The following is an 18,942-nucleotide window of genomic DNA, read 5'->3' on the forward strand; positions in this document are numbered from 1 at the left end:
CAGCCTCCCTTCTCCCCATAGTTGACTCCTACGATACGCACCTGCTGTCAAGCCTTCCCTGCTGAAAGTCCTTCAGGCCTCCACTGTAACTAAGATTAAGTCCAAACACCTTACTCAGCCAGGGGTTCTCAACATTGACTGCACATTGGAATCACCTGGGAGCAGTAAACCCCACCGATGCCCGCATCCTGCCGTCAGAGGTTAAGTTACTTGGTCTGGAGTGAAGTGAGCGTCCTTTATCAGCACGTTTCTAAAGCTCCACAGACGATCCAGCTGAAGCCAGGGAACTCCTGGCCTGAAGACTTGGTCATGCTCTGATCCCCCTGCCTGCCTCTCCAAGCCATTCGCCCGTCTGACACCCTGCCCCGGCCACACCAAGGTATGTCTGCTTTTTTTTTTTTAAGGTTATTTATTTTGAGAGAGAGAGAGCACAGCCGGGGAGGGGCAGACAGAGGGAAAGACATCCCAAGCAAGCTCTGTGCCATCAGCGCAGAGCCCCATGCGGGGCTTGAACTCACAAACTGAGCCAAGCCTGAGTCCGACACTTCACCCAGCGCCACCAAGGCACTCCGGTATGTCTGCTTTTCAATGGCGCACTGCTCCCTCTGCTCTTCTGGTTTTCACCTTAAGCTCAGTTGTTTCAAATCAAAACATCCTTCTGGCTCGTTTTTTATCACCGGACGGGGCGGGGCGGTGGGGGTCACACTTCATAGCACGGCTCTGGTGGTAAGGACTGAGAAAAGGAGTCAAGCTCCTGTGAGTTTTCTCCATAGGAACCCAGCTTGGGCTCCGTCCGTTTCCCCTCCAGACCAGTTCTGGCAAGAATCCTGCTGCGTTGGTTTAGTGAAAAAAATACCCACCCTTGGTCTGTTCCCCCGGGGTATCTGCTCAAATTCCTCACCCCCGCCTGGTATCTTCCCTCCCTGGCCTACCTGCAACAAGAATCTGGTTTTGTCAGTTACGCAAACACTCTACCTTTCAGTAATTTTACAGCCTTCCACCCTTCACCCTGCTCCTTGGCTCTGGGTGCCCACCTTTCCTGATTTCTCTCCCCTACCGCAAAACCCCATCTTCGTCCTTGGATACTCTGCCTTCCTGTCTTTAGCAAATGCCGTTAAGTTTCTCTTTAAGGTCAAAACCTTCGATCAACGGTTGAGTACGTTTATTTAACAAGAGCTGGTTGTGTGATGAATGAGTGCCTTGGAAGTACTTCCTACCCCCACCGTTCCTACTTCACACTCCCGCCATTTGCGGAAACACCTGAAGACGCGGGGTGGCTCCCTCTGGGCCGGGCAGGGCGCGGGGAGGTGCATCTCCCGGAAGGTCGGTGGGCAGCCCGAGGGCAGGCGGCGACGCACGCTCCGCGCCGGAAAGACTCGGGATGAACGAACGGACCGGGAGTGAAGGCACGAGGCCGAGCTCTGGGAAACGGACAAAAATGAGGGTTCCAAGGGCAACGGCTACCGCGCGTCTTAACAATGACTGGTCGGTCGCCAAAGGAGCGCGGCCCCAGGACCCAGGGGTGTGGCGGGCAGCCACCCCGACGTATAATCGGAGGGCGACGAACTGCGCAGGCGCCTCCTTCCACCACCACCACCACCCCCCCTCGCCCGCGAGGAACTCCGCCCAGGCCCCGCTCGCCCCGCCCCCTCGCCCCGCCCCCTCCCCCCGCCCGGATATCAGTCCTCGCCCCGCCCTTCTGCCGGCAGGCAATATGGCGCTGTGCGAGGCGGCGAGTTGTCTGTACTGGCCTCGGGTGTTGCTCTTCGGAGATTCCATCACCCAGGTACCGCCGCTTGGCCCTGGTGTGGCCCGGTCCCTTGGGCGTCCACGGTCGCGCCTTCTGGGCGAAGCCCCCGCTGAGAGCGCCGGCCTGGCAGCCTCGCTGGTTCTCCTCTCCCAGCTCTCAGGCTCCCATCTTCCCGTCTCGAGGCCGCGCCCCTGCACCCCGTTTCCCCCCAGCACAGGCGGCCCCGAAGGCTGAGCGCCCCTGAGCACGATCTGCTCGGGAATGCCTGCCGCGTCCAGCAGCGACCTCACGGTCGTCGTGTCTTAACCGGCCTCTTCGGAACCTCGTGGCAGACAGAGTTCCCGTCTCGGGTTGTTCGTGGCCTCGGGATGACGGTGTGGGCAGCGCAGTACTTGCACACCCGTTCCGTGTACCCTGTCCTCCAGATGAGGTCAGGTGCGGGGGAGTGCAGTGACTCGTCCAGGCCACGCCCTGGGAGTGACAAAGCCGAGTTCACCGCGCTTCGTCAGTTTCCTAGGGAGAATCGGGAGGCCTCGTACAAGTTGAGGCGGGGACGTGCGCCTCCTGTTCCACGAAGCCTCCTTCAGTGGCTCACCGCACGGCCAGTGCTTGCTTTCCCACGCGGAGCTCCACTGGTGGGTCCCTGCGAGAGCACGGCGGCGGCTGAATCACTTCCTGCGGGTTTGTACGGCCCGTTCCGTGCAGAAAACCCCTGGAACCAGTTCACCTCTGCTTCCTCTGCTGGAGCAAGTTGATCTTGAATAAAATGTCTCCCAGGAATAACGCCGTAGATCACCTTCTCACCCAAGATCATTTCAACTCACATTAAGGACGAGTATGTGTCCTCCTTCGGGGAGGAAGCACACTTTTAAAAATTACCCCTGTGGTGTGGTGTTTTGTTCTTATTTTTCTCTTCAAACGTGACTTCCTCAACCAATTTTCTGTGTACGTGCCAATTAAGTGATGCCATTTTTAGGCAAGTAGGGCAGTAAGGGCTTTCCAAACTTACTGGAATGTATATTTTAAAAAGGCTCACCCCCTGAGTTCTAGAATTAGCTTCCTTATTCTTTCGATTGTGGAAATGTAGTACTGCGTGGACTTCATTTCCTTACTGAAGGCACAATTGATTTTATCTCTCACACCTAAACTGAAGTAGCTTTTCTTTTTTTTTTTTTTATTTTTTTTTTTTAATTTTTTTTTTTTTTCAACGTTTATTTATTTTTTGGGACAGACAGAGACAGAGCACGAATGGGGGAGGGGCAGAGAGAGAGGGAGACACAGAATCGGAAACAGGCTCCAGGCTCTGAGCCATCAGCCCAGAGCCCGACGCGGGGCTCGAACTCACGGACCGTGAGATCGTGACCTGGCTGAAGTCGGACGCTTAACCGACTGCGCCACCCAGGCGCCCCTGAGGTAGCTTTTCTAAGTAAAAATGACTCTACTATCAGGTCTCAGTAAAACGCAGATGACCGGCTCAAATCCAGTCCACAGGGAAGAAAACTCCCCCTCGTTTCCAGAGTGCTGCTGAGGCTTCGTTATAGTAATCCCTAAAATGACCTCCATGGAAAGCGAGCGATGAAGGCCAAAAAGTCAGGGAGTACAAAGGGAGAACAAAAGGAGTTGCTGATCAAAATGCCCCTTACTAAAATGTGCTAATCACACTGATAAGTAGTAATGGCCTTTTTTTTTTTCTTTTCAGTTTTCTTTCCAGCGGGGTGGATGGGGAGCGTCACTGGCTGACAAGCTGGTCAGGTGAGAATAGTCTTTAGATTAATAACTTGAGCGCTTACTTATTTATTGTTTTTAATGTTTATTCATTTTTGAGGGAGAGACAGAGTGCAAGCGGGGGAGGGGCAGAGAGAGAGGGAGACACAGAAATGGAAGCAGGCTCCAGGTTCTGAGCCATCAGCACAGAGCCTGATGCAGGGATGCGGGCTCAAACTCACAGAACCGCGAGTTCATGACCTGAGCCAAAGTCAGATGCTTAACCGACTAAGCCACCCTGGCGCCCCAATACTTGAGTGCTTATCAACTGAAAACTGTAATTGCAACTCAGAAGAGAAAGAGAGTGAATGACACAGTGTCAAACAGTAAATTCCTCCCTTATTAATCTTTGCCAGCCTTTCCTGGTTAGTAGATATACAAGGTTGGGGGACAGAAGGAAGAGGGGCAGGCACTCGGGGTTCCGCAAAAGTTTTGTCCGACGTGAAATCAAACCCGAAAAGTTGTGGAAAATATATTGGGTTTGGATTCAAACAGACACAGTTATTCACTATCTGAAGAAGATCAGTTCTTTTTCAGTTACTCTAGTAGGTATGATTTAAATGAGTAGTAAGGAGTTTGAAAAGAAAGCAAGATATATTCGTAAACCAAAGTTAGAGTCATTTTTGGAGAGAAGTTTTTGTCTCCCAAATTCTCTTTATAAAATAGATCAGAAATACCGATGATTTTGGTATTTTCTTTGCCAGACTTGATGAAAGCATATGCTAAGGAAGGCATCAAAAGGGAAACACTTCCCCAATACAAGAGATTAAAAAATATGTAGAAATATTTTCCACATTAAAAACAGGAAACCGAGTATGTAGAGTATCCATAAACTGATCAGGGGTTTTGTCTTTTCCTCCTTTATTTTTTTTTTTTAATTTTTTTTTTTTTAACGTTTATTTTTGAGACAGAGAGAGCATGAATGGGGGAGGGTCAGAGAGAGGGAGACAGAGAATCCGAAACAGGCTCCAGGCTCTGAGCTGTCAGCACAGAGCCTGATGCGGGGCTCGAACTCACGGACTGCGAGATCGTGACCTGAGCCGAAGTCGGCCGCTCAGCCGACTGAGCCACCCAGGCACCCCATGTCTTTTCCTCCTTTAGAAGAAATAAGCTAGATGTCCTACCAGCTTATCAGTACTTGATAATCTTCTTCACCAGTATGGTTAATACACCAAGAAAATATGTTTTAAGTTATTTCCAAATGTGTTTTAAAATGTCTTCAATTTCTCCGTTTTTTATCCCCTACACTAGAAATGAAAAAAATTGACCTTCTAGCTTTTTCTGTTCCCAAATGCTTTCGCTATTTAGACTTAATCTAAAAACATGAAAATATCACGTCATGCCTCAGTTTTCCCTTCTGTCAAATGGGATGATTATAATAGCTAAGTTTTACTGAATGCTATGTGCCAAAAACTAATGCTTCGTGTGTATTGGCTTATTTAATCTTTACAACTAGCCTGTAAACGAAGTGAGTTAGGCTCCGATCCATTTTCTAGGTGAGAAGAATAAGGAGGGGAGGTTAAATAACAAGGTCACACAGCTAAGAAGTGGCAGGTGTCCAGGCTCCGGAGCCCGTGGTCCTGAGCCTCCGGAGATGATGAGGGCACCTGCTGTCATGTTGGGAGGACGGAAACATTAATGTGTGCTTGCTCAGGTGCCTTGAACTTGGAAGTGCTCGATATATAGCAGCTTTCATGTTTAGTAGTCCAGTAACTGTTTAATTGGTCTGTTAACCTTTTCTGAAAAGCTAAATAATGATTCAAGTGGCCTGGAAAACAAGGCATTCCAAATGTTTTACCCACATACAGATGTTTCGTAAGTGGTTAAGTTTAGTACTAAAATCCTGCCAGAATTGACAGTTTGCAGATCTGCTTGCTAGAAGACCACTTCATTAGAAGCTAGTTATTTTTCAGAATTGGGAGAAGTTACAAGACAGACTTGCAGCCAGTGTGCGGTCTGCTGCGCCTCCAGGCTCTAACCCCTGAGAAGCCTCTTGTTGACACCCAGAGCCGAGCCGCTGCTGGCTGACCCCCAAGAGGCCTCGCCTCCGTGAATCCTTCCCCATCCGGGCTCCCCCCACCCAGAATGCCTGCCTCTCCTGGCCGCCGCCCCCCCAGCCAAACTCGCCAGAGCCGTTTAGAAACTAAAATGCCACGGCGGAGCAACAGGGCCCGGACGGAGGGGACACTGGCCTTGGCGTCCTAGGCCCACGTTCTTCCACCGGGCGACGGAGGGGAGAGACTAGGGGGCTGCAGTCGGCGTTGCCTGGCGTCAGGGGCGGCGGCCGCTTCACCGCCCTGCGTTTTTGCGCCAGGACGCACTTCTTTCCGTGCCACAGCAAACAACTGCCGCTTTGAGGGACACTGTCATCTTCAGCTGTGTTACCGCTTGGGGTGTTCTTTGCCGATCTGGGCTCCTGATGTCTGCTTCAGCCGTCTGCACAGCTCTGAAGCCGCTCACGGTGGTTTGGGGGTGTTTTTGAAGTCTAATTAACCTAGTGTTCAATTAGTCTCAGGTGTACTGATTCCGTGTTTAATGTCACCCAGTTTCCGGGTTTGAAAGTTCAGAGGCATCTCCCTAAAACCGCCCCTGTGTACACGACCTCCACGGAGAGTGAAGAATCTAAAATATATCAGTGTGGGGGCGTCTGGGGGGCTCAGTCAGTTAAATGTCCGACTCTTGATTTCAGCTCAGGTCACGATCTCGTGGTTCTTGGGATTGAGCCCCGAGTTGGGCTCTGCACTAACAGCATGGAACCTGCTTGGGTTTCTCTCCCTCTCCCCTCTCCCCTAACATCTCCCTCCCCCTCCCCTTCCCCCTTGTGACCCTCTCTCAAAATATGCATTAAAAAAACTTTTTTAAATAAAATATATTGTGTTCCATAGTGACATCTTTTAAGTTTTAGCTCTAAATAAGATCTTTGTATACTTACTATAAAATCATTTTAATAATTCTTAAATCTATTTAAATCCTTTTAAAATTTATGGATATAGTTTCATCAGTGTTTTTAAACAATCTTATTTCCGTATTTCTTTAAACAAAAATACTTGGTTTGAGGGATTTGAAGGAGTTAGAATAAACTTCCTGTTTTCATTTTTTTTTTTTTTTTAATATTTATTTAGTTTTTGAGAGTGGGGCGGCGGGGGGGGGGGGGGGTGGTTGGTGAGGAGAAAGAGAAAGAATATCCAAAGCAGGCTCCAGGCTCTAAGCTGTCAGTGCAGAGCCCGACATGGGGCCTGAACCCACGAACCGTAAGACCATGACCTGAGCTGAAGTCAGGCACTTAACGGACTGAACTACCAGGCGCCCCACGACTTCAGTTTTTAAAAGCTTCTGCTGTTTGCGTTTAAAAATATGCCCCTGCCTGTTTTATGAAGCAGCTTAATTTACATTTTTCTGGAAGGAAATCTTAGAGTCTGGATGTTTGGCAAGGAATCTTTCAATTAACTCTTCTTCTCTCTTCATCTGAACTTAAATACTTTTTATTAGCCATGAATTTAACTAAAAACCTTTCATAATTTTCCAGTTTCTGTAGCCTTTTGAATAAATTGGGCACCATTGATTATGTTATTCAATCCAGAGGGATTCAGATATCCTTCCCCTTTGGGAGGGGAACTTCAACAGTTCCAACCCTGGGCCTCACTTGTCTTTTTTTCCTGGCTCATAGCCTTCTTCTAATGACGATCTTTTTTTCAGTCTATAATAGCTGCCATTTAGTGGGCGCCTTACGTGTGTCTGGCTACTACCTTACTTTTCATTTCCATGCTGCCTGCAGATTAGGTGTTGGGTTCATCTCTTACCGTTGGGGAGCCTGAAGCTCAGAGAAATTAAGTAAGTGGCCAAGGCCTGATGTGCTAGTCAAAGGCAGCGAGATCCTGGCACCGACCGCTCTGATTCCAGCCCTTCGTGCTGGACTGCCACACCACACCGGCCTTAGGGAGTGTCACAGTGACTATACCATTGGAGAGCTGGAAAGCTGACTCCTCTTGTCAAAATTCTAGAGTATTCCATTTTAAACGGAGTCTTCAAAATGGCTAGGCTAGTCTGCTTTTTGTAATCATTCTGCATTAAAAACACCAAGAATCACACTTAGAAATAGATGGGGCTGAATTTTTTTGTTGTTTTCCCGGAGATTTCTAAACGTTGAGAGCTTTTAGAGTAGTGTCAAAACCAGGTCCCCTCCTGTTGCTGCTTGGCGTCTGTCGCCTGGCCTCGTGGCCGCGCAGAATTTCTTAGCTGGTGCCCCGGGATCTCTGCTTAGTTGCTCGTATGTGGGAATTTGAACTATACCAAAGTCAGCCACATTAATTTGCTAACCATGAACCGAAGTCTGAGATTTATCATTTTTAAAAAATTTTTATTATGAACAACCTGAAGCATCCATAAACATAGTCCCGGGGGCACAGCCGTTAAGTAATTTATTAAAATTCTTGAATCAAAACCAGTGGGTGCTACTGGTAATGATGTGTTAGGTTTATCACATCTAACAAATGTGCCGCTCGTGGGGCTGTTGGTAGTCGGGGAGGCTATGCACGTGGGGAGCAGGGGTGTGTGGGAATGCTTTGTACCTTCCTTTCAATTTTGCTGCAGACCTAAAATGCCTCTTAAAAAATACTCTGTAAAAGTCTCAAAAATACTCTGTATACATCCCAAATTACCCAAAGCGTCATTACCCTTGATTCCAGCTTCTTAGTGACTCTACTGAAGATGCTCAAACTGAGACCCGTCTGCTGTAAACTCCATGTTAGAAGGACCTCACTGCCCATGCGTGAGTGAGCGAGTCTGCAGACGAGATTATAGCCCCTTTGCTCAAAATTATTCATAACCCCTCTTGTGGAGGAATGTGACGGACTTACCTGTATCTTGTTAAGGATGGCATGTCTTTCTCAAAGTGACATTACATCAGGGGTGCCTGGCTGGCTCTGTCGGAAGAACGTGTGACCCGTGATCTCAGAGGTGTGAGTTCAAGCCCCATGTTGGGTATAGAATTACTTAAAATAAACGAACTTAAAAAAAAAAAAGTGCAGGCACATCAAAGCCACCGGACATAGGCAGGTGCCACAGCCCAGAGGGAGGGCACACCCTCCCTGTTGGTTCACTGCAGGGGGCTAGAAACTGTTCTTTGTGGGATTGTGGAATTCATCTTTGTTTAAAAATTCTTCATTTCAGAAAATGTGATGTTCTGAATCGTGGATTTTCAGGCTACAATACCAGGTGGGCCAAAATCATCCTTCCACGATTGATCAAAAAAGGGACCGGTTTGGACAGCCCAGTAGCAGTTACAATTTTCTTCGGTGCCAATGACAGTGCGCTGAAAGGTAAAGGCATTTTTGTGTTTTCCTAGTTCATTTTTAGCCTGCCCTGACATGAAGACAGCTTGTTTCTGTATTTTTTTCAACTGTGTCCTTCTCTCCCAATGGATTTTTGGGAGAGAAAACTTACAATGAGTTTTGCCAAATTTATAATGAGTTCCCAGAGTTTATTAAGCGTATTTCTTCTGGCTTCAATGTCAGTGAATTTTGTTCCCAACTCATTTTCTACCCGCCTGGGTTGTTGGCAGACCTGATCTCAAACACTTGAAAATGTGTTTGTTTTTTTCTTTTTTTTTTTTTTTTTACGTTTGTTTATTTTTGAGACAGAGAGAGAGCATGAACAGGGGAGGTTCAGAGAGAGGGAGACACAGAATCTGAAACAGGCTCCAGGCTCTGAGCTGTCAGCACAGAGCCTGATGTGGGGCTCGAACTCACGGACCGTGAGATCATGACCTGAGCCGAAGTTGGTCGTCCAACTGACTGAGCCACCCAGGTGCCCTGTGTTTGTTTTTTTCGTGTTTATTCTCGAGAGAGAGACAGACAGACAGACAGACAGACAGAACATGAACAGGGGAGGGGCAGAGAGAGAGGGAGACACAGAACCGGAAGCAGGCTCCAGGCTCTGAGCTGTCAGCACAGAGCCTGATGCGGGGCTTGAACCCGCGAACCGTGAGATCATGACCCGAGCCGAAGTTGGACGTGCCCGGGTACCCCGAAAATGTTTTCTTGAGTCCATTAGTGTTGTGCTGGATTTCAGATGTTTTTCTCAGTAGTTGGTGGAATCAGCGGTGGAGGGCCCGCCTTGCCACGTGGGTCACACTGATGGCTGAGCAGCTCAGGGAGCACCCCCGCCCGGGCGTGGACTCGGTCCTGGGTGCTGGGAAGTGGCACCGTGTCCCTGTCTCTGGAAGACCAGCGGGCGCAGGCCTTGCTCTCCCTCCTGCTCTTGCGAGGAGGACCCTTTGTGCGGCATGAAGGGGAGAAGTCAGCCTGTATTCTGGAAAGCCCGCTTCCAGAAGAATGCTATCTGTGGGCACACGGTGGGGACAGCTCAGGGGAGGCGGCAGGGCAGGCAGGGACGCCCGCCGCCTTGAGAAAGACGAATGAGCCGTAGGTGTTAGTGGATCCTGTGAGCCCACTGTTTGGAAAAGTCAGATCTCCACTTGGTCTTACACTAAAAACTGTAAGAAAGGAGACTCCAAAAAAGGCGACTTCTCACCGAAATTAGGACAAAGAAACCCCAAGCACAAAAGCAATGGAGGAAATCACAAAGGAAAAAAGTAGCTTTGTGAAATGAGATAACCTCAAAAGATTATAAAGACTCAGATTGGAAAGTGTTTTTAAGCTCTGATTCTTATGGCTGCTGAGTGTGGAGTGAGATGGGCACCCCTCTCTTCCAGTCACTGGGGAAACTTGTGATCTTTCTGGAAAGATACTTGACAGCGTGCATCGAAGGACCTCCCACATCTAGAAATCCAGCCTGAGAAAAAATTCAGTAATGCAGCCAGGCGTACGTGCAGACGTTTCTGCGAATTGTATTTCTAACAGCAAAAAAATAGAATGCTGGGTGGCACAGAGATAGAAGCTTCCTCTCGGTCCCCCAGCAGATACACGTTTTTGAGGACTGTTCGTGGACACAGACATGCCCGTGATATAATGTTAGGTGGAAAAAAGAACCATATGGTTATGTATCTTCAGTGTAATGCTACTTTTATTTTTTTAAGTACACCTATCAACAGGGAAAAGACTAGAATGAAGTACCTCCGAGTGTCAACAGTGGTTTTCTGGGTGGTGGCATCATGAGGGATTTTATTTTGCTCCTATAATTATCCTTACATGTGGTTTGTAAAGCACCTGCAGTGAGTCTTAGGATACTTATGTGCGAGCCCATTTAGAAGTCATCCTTTGCGGGGCACCCGGGCACCTCAGTTAGTTGAGCCTCCGACTCTTGATTTCGGCTCAGGTCACGCACGATCCCGGGGTCGTGGGATCGAGGCCGCACCGGGCCCTACACTGAGCCTGGATTCTGCTTAAGATTCTGTCTCTCCCTCTGCCCTTCTCCCCTCTGTACGTGCGCACGCGTGCTCTAAAGGAAAAACAAGTCCTTTGCGACTATAATAGTAGAAGCAACAGCTTTTTTTTTTTAAGTTTATTTATTTGAGAGCGAGAAAGCAAGAGGATCCCCAGCAGGCTTCACACTGTCAGTGCAGAGCCCCACGTGGGGCTCACTCTCCCCTGAGATCATAACCTGAGCCAAAATCAAGAGTCAAGATGCTTAAGCCACTGAGCCACCCAGGTGCCTGCCCCAGCAGCTGGCAGTCATACGCGGGCCGCTTCCTGTGTGGTAGGCCCCCTGCTGCAGTGCTTTACGTGCTTGTCGATTTTCACAACCACCCCGTGAGGGAGACCCGGTTATGGTCCTCGGTTTACCGGTGAGGAGGCCGAGGTACCGGCAAGCCGGGCATCTGTCCCAGGGCAGGCGGCCGGTCTGCGAGGAAGCAGGGGTGGAACTCGGCGGCCTCCCTCCACAGCCCAGGCCGCTGGCCACCAGAGGACAGAGCCTGAGCCTCTGCGGTCTGTCCCACGAAGAGCGGGGACCGCCGTTCCCCCCACCCGCTACCCGGTGTTTGTGTCTGCGGTCCGAACTACTCCCCGGCGACGTCCTGAGCCTTGCGGGTCGGGGAGCTCGTGTCAGTCTTCGTTGTCCCTGGCGACAAACGTGCGTTTGGGGCCGAAGTGTCCGTGTCCCCCCCCCCCCCGAACAGATGAGAACCCCAAGCAGCACGTCCCCCTGGACGAGTACGTGGCGAATCTAAAGAGCATGGTGCGCTACCTCAAGTCCGTGGACGTCCCGGAGCACAGGATCGTCCTCATCTCGCCGCCCCCGCTCTGCGAGGCGGCCTGGGAGCGGGAGTGCCTCGCGCAAGGTAAGCGGGTCGCGGGCACCGTGTCCTCCGACCGGACCGAGCGAGGGGCCCAGAGCCGGGCGGCCCCCTTGCTTCGCGGCCGCCGGGCCGGGCTCCCCGCCCAGTCCTTTCGGCCTCTGTTCTCAGCCACCAGAGAGTAAGCAAAACGAGCGGAGTGGCCATTAGGTTCTAGGCGCGAACAGTGGCCCGGAAAAGGGACTGTCCCCGCGGAGGGGGCGGCCCCGGCCCGGTGGTGCCAGACCCCAAGCTCGGCCGCGGAGCTGTGTGGCGGCCCACGTGGCACTGAGGCTCCCAGCGACCCCGGTGACCGCGATTGCCCGCAGCCGCCACTCTGCCCGCCTCTGGCCCGACGCGCTCCCTTCTCCACGCGGCCTCGCCCGGCTGCGGCCTTCGGCGACGAGACCCCTCCTTCCCCAAAACTAAGGCTCGGCTGAGGGCGCGTCCACGGCACCTGTGACGGAGCCACTTGTGTCCCTGCGACCGTTCGTCTTAGCATGTAAAGTACAAAGTCAGGACACAGAAGTGACTAGAACCTGGTTCCCGCGTGTCGAGTAGGGAGGGAGACGTTCCGTACAGACACCGGCAGCCACGTGACAGCCACGTGATGAATGGCGTGGCAGGCACGGAAACACTCTGGTGAAGGTACTGGCGTCCAGAGAGGTCCAGGAAAGTTGCCCACAGGAGGTAACGAGGGCGAGTTTATCCAGAGGAAGAGGACAGACAGGGAGGATGGGGCCAGGCCCGCTGTCATCAGGTGTTGGAAGGGCCGGGTCGGGGGTAGACGACGCTGCCTGTGCGTCGTCAGCTCCAGAGGGTGAGCGCGGCCCCCCAGGGAGCCTCCCCTCGTGCCGGCGTCTGCCTCGCGTAGGATCAGGATCGCTCGGGAGGTGGCAAGCGTGTTCGTGCCGCGCCTGGACGAGCAGAGGTGTGCGAGTCAGAGCCACATCTGCTTCTCGGACTGCAGGTCACAACCCCCTCGTGGGCACAGAACCAAGTGAGTTACATTTTGGGAACGAGTAGGGAAAACCTCAGCATCCGGGACCCGGCGCCGCGTGCGAGCCGTGTTTCACTTACCAGACGCGTAGCGAGTCCCGGTGGAGAACATGGCGGCGTGGGTCGGGTTTGTGAGCCGCTGGCTACGGGAATGTTCTACCGGAGACCAGCCCCCAGGTTTCCATACTGCGTGTCTCCTGAGCTACGGCGGAGGGCAGAGCAGTTACCGGCACGGACCCTACGCCCGCACAGCCCGGAATATTCACTGCCCGGCCCCTTGTGGAGAAAGGTCGCCGGGGCGCCTGGGTGGCTCAGTCGCTTAAGCGGCCGGTTCTTGGTTTTGGCTCGGGTCACGACCTCCCGGGTTGTGAGTTTGAGCCCCACGTCCGGCTCTGCGCTGACAGTGCGGAGCCTGCTTGGGATTCTCTCCTCTGCTCCTCCTGTGCTCACTCGTGTGTGTGCTCACGCGTGTGTACGCGCACATGTGTTCTCAAATGTACAGAAAAAAAAAGGTCACTGACCCGTGAGCCAGTCCAAGTGACCTCTGCAGCCCCTTCCAGCTCCCCCTTCTCTGGCCGAACCCTGATCTTTCCATCGTATCACAGCGGCCTCACATGACACAACAAATTCAGGGGTCTCGGCCCACCGTCCCTCCCCATCAGCCCCCACTCTCTTTGCCTCTGGCCTGTACTCCAGCCAAGGAGGCGGCCGCCACGGGGCTTTCCTGCCTCTGTGGCGACCACCGATGGTGCGCTCCCCCGTCCCCGTGCCGCGGAGAGCAGCGCTCGGTGACGGCCCTCACACGGTCGGACCCAGGTCGGGTCCATAAGCACGTGCCTGTTTACGGGGACTGAGAAGCATCCAGGCCAGTAGAACTTGCACAGCGGCCACTTGCCACCCGCACTCTCTCTCGATAGGCTGCAAACTAAATCGCCTGAACTCGGTCGTTGGTGAATACGCAGGCGCCTGCTTGCAAGTGGCTCGGGACTGTGGGACTGATGTGCTTGACCTGTGGACCCTGATGCAGAAGGACGGTCAGGTACGGGGGCTTGCTCGGTCCTGTCGGGGCCGGGAGGATGATGCAGAAGTGACCCTGCTCCGTGGGGCTCTGAGCGGGTAAGACCGTTAGCTGTCCCTTTCCCCAATGAAACCAGAGCGCTGCGGGGAGGAAGCGCAGAGGCTCTGGGACCGCGCCCGTGGCCTCGTTCCTCCGCGGCCCCAGCAGCTGCCGTCCTGCTCCGGGGACCCCTTGAGTAGCCGGGCGGGACCCGGAACGGAGTGAAATCAGTGGTTCATAGTGAAGGACATTCAGAGCAAGTCCTTTTGGAATGTGGGGGAGCAGGAGGTTAAACTCGTTAAGAGGCAAAACGATGAATTTAAGCAGGATGTGGCGTTGGCTGAAATTCGTCTTTTGAGCCATGTGGTTCTCATGGTTTTGTTTAAAGCCAGAAAGCGCGTTTACAACCAGAAACGGTGAAAGCGGGTCCCCACGGAGCAGCCCAGCCCCCGAGGAAGGCGCTGGCGCTTTCCGTACAGTTGTGTCCACAGGACCCAGCAGCCCCGCGCTTCCCTCGCGAAGCCAACCCTGTGCTTCAGCCTCCCTCCAAAGCCGTGCCTAGACCTGGTGCTGGTCCTCCTGTGGCTTCCCAGGTCGGGGCGGCAGCGACGCAGCCAGAGTCCTGGCTTTCGTCTGGGCTAAGTGTCCATCTGAGAGGGGCTCTGATGAAGTCCTTGGAGATTTAACCCCCCAGGGTTCTAGGACGGGGGAGGGTGGGGAGGGAGGGAGCGGCCTTCCCCGAGAGGTCCGCTCTAAGATGGCAGAGAGGAGCGCCGAGGCCGCGGGAAGCCGTGGTCTGGAGGAGCCGTGAACCTGTGGGGCCGGCTGGCTTCTGGCAGGGACGGGGCCTTGGCGTGGGGCCGACACCGCTCACCCAGAAGCGGCTCCCGGGGGCCATGAGCACGGGACCGTCACTCATCTGGGCCGGATGGTTCAAGTTCTTTACACCTAATAACCCGCCCGTCGACTTAACACCTAGACTAGGGGAGTCGGAGCAGCCGGGCACCCTGGGCCCTGAGCTCCTCTAACAGCGCAGGTCGTTCTTGTCGTTCACGTGAATGTACCTTATTTACTCGTTCAGCCTCTTCTCCCTGCCCCCCCCCCCATGAACTGCACCTCCTCGTGGGGCCCCGGAAACGTCCCCCACACGCTCTCCCAACTCTCTCCCCTGCAGGACTTCTCGTCCTTTCTGTCAGACGGACTGCACTTGTCCCCGGAGGGAAATGAGTTTTTGTTCTCCCACCTTTGGCCTCTGATCGAGAAGAAAGTCTCCTCCTTGCCTTTGCTGCTCCCTTACTGGCGAGACGTAGCAGAAGCCAAACCCGAACTAAGTCTTCTGGGAGACGGGGACCATTAGCCACAGAAAACCCAATCTGGCTGTTAACTTACAGACGAAGCTGCCAGTGTGACAAAGATCCTGAGATGAGCGATCAGACCTTTGCTCCTGACCTTGGAATAAAAAACATCTGCCACCAAGATTAATAAAAGCATCAGAATTTTTACGAAAGCTTTGTACCTACGTGTGCTGTGTTCTGGTAACATCTGATGCAGGTGTCATCAGCGCCCAAGCTACAAAATTAACTCTGTAAGTGGAAACAAGGCGAAGACAAATTTGTTTAAAAAGTCCATTTTATAAAAAACGATTTTCTGACACTGAGCTGGGAACTGTTCACTCTCACACATACACCCACTCACCTAGCAGATTCCAAAAGTGTAATATATCACAAGTAGTTAGAAGACAGCAAACACCACAAGGTACGAGTTCAAGTATTAGTGTAACAGGCATCTGCATAATAAACGTCCTTAGAAGAAAAGATTTGATTTGTCACAGGTTTGGTTAATTGCCCTCAGTTTACAAGTCGTCTGGGTCAGAATGTGTTGGCTGCTGAGCACATTTCAGTACTTCAAAGCTTTCTTCCCCCCTAACTGTAATTTTAAGGAAATCAGAATTCACTTTGATGATGTTTATCCTTCACAAAGTAAACGCAGACAGTCCCGAAGCACTAAAGCAGAAGTAATGCAGATGCCCCACCCGCAGGTCACTGCAGAGGGTTTTTAGGAATCAGCTGTGTAGGGAGAAAGCGCCAGGCCTTGGAGGGGCAGCGTTCCCCACCTGCCCAGCACCTTGGCCTTTCAAGACCACCTGTTCTTTGGGGAGAACTCGTGCACGCGCCCCCTCGGCCACTAATTTGCCAAGAGGCAACGGTGCTCTCATTTGGAAGTAGTTTAGAATGGTGAGCATTTTCCCAGCGTGGCAACAGTATTAGACCTGCTTTGACGACAAAAACTGCCCAGCAAATTGGGGTCCTAAACAGTGGGCAGGAGTCTCTAAATTCAACTGGGCTACCATTTGTAAGCTAGACTGTTTTAATTCTAGAAAGTGTCAACCTCAGAATCTGAAGAAGCATTACCCCGAGTTTAGGAGTAACTGGGGTGACTCTCCCCGCTGCTACAAGCTCTGGAAGCCTCTGAACAGAACCCACATCCTGGAAACAACGGAGAACTCCGTTTTTACCTCCTTTGTCTTTACCTGAAGGCAAAAAATAAAATCTGTGTTCCAGTTGCCCTCAGAACTAAGGCCTGCTAAATGCCTCCCTGGAGTCGGCGGATCATTACAGTGTATATAAAAGCAACTGAGTGTGTCCTCAATCAGTGCTGTTATCAATAAAAAAGATAATTTACAAAAACGTAAATATTCATAACCTAATCCAGCTGTATTTTCTGCTTTTGCACCACAGGTTGAAGGATATTTTAAAAACCAAAAAAAGTAAAACCTGAAAGCCTCAAAATAAGCTAGATTCACCTTCCCTCTTCCAAAGGACAAGGGCCTGAGCACACGAGCGTCATTTATTGCGTGTGAAGGAGCCCAAACACGTGACCAGCGTCTGCCGTGAAGTCACTCGGGTCTCCCAAATCTTCACAAAAAGATGCGGCGACTTCAAGTCCCGCGTGTGACGAGCCCGCACGCCTGAGGCCCGGCCCCGGGTCCCCGGCCTAGCACTCTGTCTCCTTGCTGCCCACGCGGTTCTGGCGCTGCAGCTTGAAGGACGAGGCCTTCTCGCTCCTCGTGACGGGCCGGCCCGTGAGGTCCTCGAACGACTTGGCGGCCGTGCTGCTGTTGGGGAAGGGGTCCTTCTCAAAGCCGTCCTCGTCCACGTGCGAGTCCGTGCTGGGGTCCTCCTGGATCGTGTCCATGCGCTGGTGGTCCAGCTTGGGAGCCGCAGGCACCGGCGGCGGCGGCGCGGGGGCGGCCTGGAGGGGCTGCGGGCGGCCGGGGGTCTGGGGTGCGGGGAAGGGCTTGACGATGCGAACCGAGGCCGAGTCCATGCTGCTTAGCATTTCCACGTTCTGCAGAGACAGGGAGTCACAGGCGGCTCCGGGTCGCGGAGCTCCAACCTCCCCCGGCAGGCGGCTGGACCCTACGGGGACCGTGACCCCTCGCGCTAAGGGAAGCACGAGGTGAGGCTCCCTCACCTTCCGAAATCCTGACAACCTGGCCTCTGAGGACCCAAAAGAGAACTCACAAATAACCCTATCAAGCTAGGATCCCAAGACGGGAAGGTCACTGCCGAGGCGCTAAATCCGGGCCAGGAGCGGGGCAGAGCAGCCTCGGCTTTCCCTCCGTCCACACAACTAACCCAAGTCCCAGCCTCCCGCCTTCCTGCCGCCAGGGACCTGCACTGGCGGCGGCCGTGGGGCTGACGGCTCTCGCTGGGGGGCTGACGGGAGGCCACAGCGGGGCCCAGGACGCACCCGAAGGCGACTTTCTTTCATGTGGGTACTTACGCTGGGGTGGAACAGAGACAGCGACTCGTACTGCTTATCCAGTTTCTTATCCTAGAAGGAAAACGAGCAGGAAGAGGTCACTCTTAGGAAAATTCAGTTACACGCTCTTTCCCTTCAGGCCCCTCCTAAGCGAAGAACTCACTCCGAACGTGAGTGTGGAAAGTGGCAGCAAGTCCAGCAGAGGAGAAGAACGTCTCAGATAAACTTTAGGAGTTCTGCCACCAGCCTGAAGTGTTTCTTTCCCTTGAGGCAGTCAGTGTACTGGTGTTAACGAAGCAAACGGTCCAGGAATGTTTAAGTACGGTCTTTCTGAGCGATGTCCCCCAAAGCCATTCCCCACGTGCTGAGGGGTCAGAGCCACGTCACCCCTGGGGACACGAGGGGGGACGCGAGGGCAGCCGCGGGGGTCAGAGGGCGCTGCGCCGGCTCAGACGCCCCAGGCCGCCAAGGCCCGCGCACTCTCCTCAGCCTTGTCCACGGTGACCGTGACCCAAATGCTCGGAGGGACTGGGCCTCGAGCCCCCACATCACTCTCTCTGCAGAAGGCTGAACACGTGGTATTGTCCCTGCCCCCAGCCCCTGCCCGACATGAGACACAGTGACGGGCAAGACAGGAGGCCGAGCCCGACAATCTAGGCCTGGCTCCCGGCGCAGCTGTCGTCACGTGTTCCGTGGTCAGGAACCAGGCACCGGCATCCTCCCGTCTGCGGCTCTGCTCCAAAACCAAGGGCCAGGCCTCTGTCACAATGGGAGCTTGCGACGCAAACAGAGGAGGCTGGCCGCGAGCAAAAGCAACAGTAAGAGCGGCAGTCGTGGCCACCTGTCAAAGCTTCAGCCACGTCACCTTCACCACAGCTTTGCTTTAGCACAGCTGCTCCCTAGACCCTCGCCACACCCATCGTGCTCACCGTCCCTGGGGACGAGCTGCTCAGCAAGAGCCCGGGCAAGACACGTAAGGAAGCAGAGGCAGCAAAGACTCATGAGACGTAGCTGTGCCGGAATTTTCCAGGTGCTCAAAGGAGGGGGCACTGCACAAGACTTGTTCCAGAGCACGAGTCTGGAAGCCGGGGTTGGGTTTTCTCATCTCTACAGCAGACAAATTCTCACTTTCCCATAGAAGCAAGGGTGGGTGATTTATAAGAAAAAAATGTTAAAGCCCCCAAGTTTATAAATCACGTGGGGTTCATTAGAGAAAGCCCAATTCAACTCGTTAGCTGTTACTCACTTTGAACGAGAATAATGAGGATTGCTCCCTCTTATTAGATGGGAGGCCTGAACACCCTATACGGTAAGGCCAGGGATCTGTAGGGTAGAGGGAGCCGTCTTTGGAATGCTCTGGTCTAACAAAGCCAG

The 18,942-nt window shown here is 52.9% G+C and overlaps 2 protein-coding genes across 5 annotated transcripts in view; one reads left to right on the forward strand and one right to left on the reverse strand.

Moving 5' to 3' along the window:
- Positions 1–1,669: 1,669 nt before the first annotated feature.
- On the forward strand, positions 1,670–15,310 carry IAH1 (isoamyl acetate hydrolyzing esterase 1 (putative)). Its single transcript, XM_086699991.1, has 6 exons — positions 1,670–1,786; positions 3,450–3,502; positions 8,684–8,832; positions 11,592–11,753; positions 13,664–13,785; positions 14,978–15,310. Exons 1-6 carry the CDS (start codon positions 1,715–1,717, stop codon positions 15,158–15,160), a joined length of 741 nt encoding a protein of 246 aa, XP_086556117.1. The 5' UTR covers positions 1,670–1,714; the 3' UTR covers positions 15,161–15,310.
- Positions 15,311–16,496: 1,186 nt separating this feature from the next.
- ADAM17 (ADAM metallopeptidase domain 17) overlaps positions 16,497–18,942 on the reverse strand; it is a 52,404-nt gene continuing 49,958 nt past the window's right edge. For 3 of the 4 annotated variants that reach the window (XM_025927130.2, XM_086699973.1, XM_086699974.1), the window contains 2 exons: positions 17,590–17,640; positions 16,497–17,151 (listed from right to left, as the gene is read on the reverse strand). In XM_025927130.2, coding sequence (XP_025782915.1) covers positions 16,798–17,151; positions 17,590–17,640 — 405 coding nt within the window. In that variant the 3' untranslated portion in view covers positions 16,497–16,797. Of the gene's footprint in view, positions 17,152–17,589; positions 17,641–17,731; positions 17,851–18,942 lie in introns of those variants that run through there. The other variant, XR_015248846.1, reaches the window with a different exon arrangement.

The sequence above is a fragment of the Puma concolor genome, chromosome A3, assembly GCF_028749965.1.
Source record: "Puma concolor isolate L17-30 chromosome A3, mPumCon1.1.hap2, whole genome shotgun sequence".
Taxonomy (NCBI): Eukaryota; Metazoa; Chordata; class Mammalia; order Carnivora; family Felidae; genus Puma; species Puma concolor.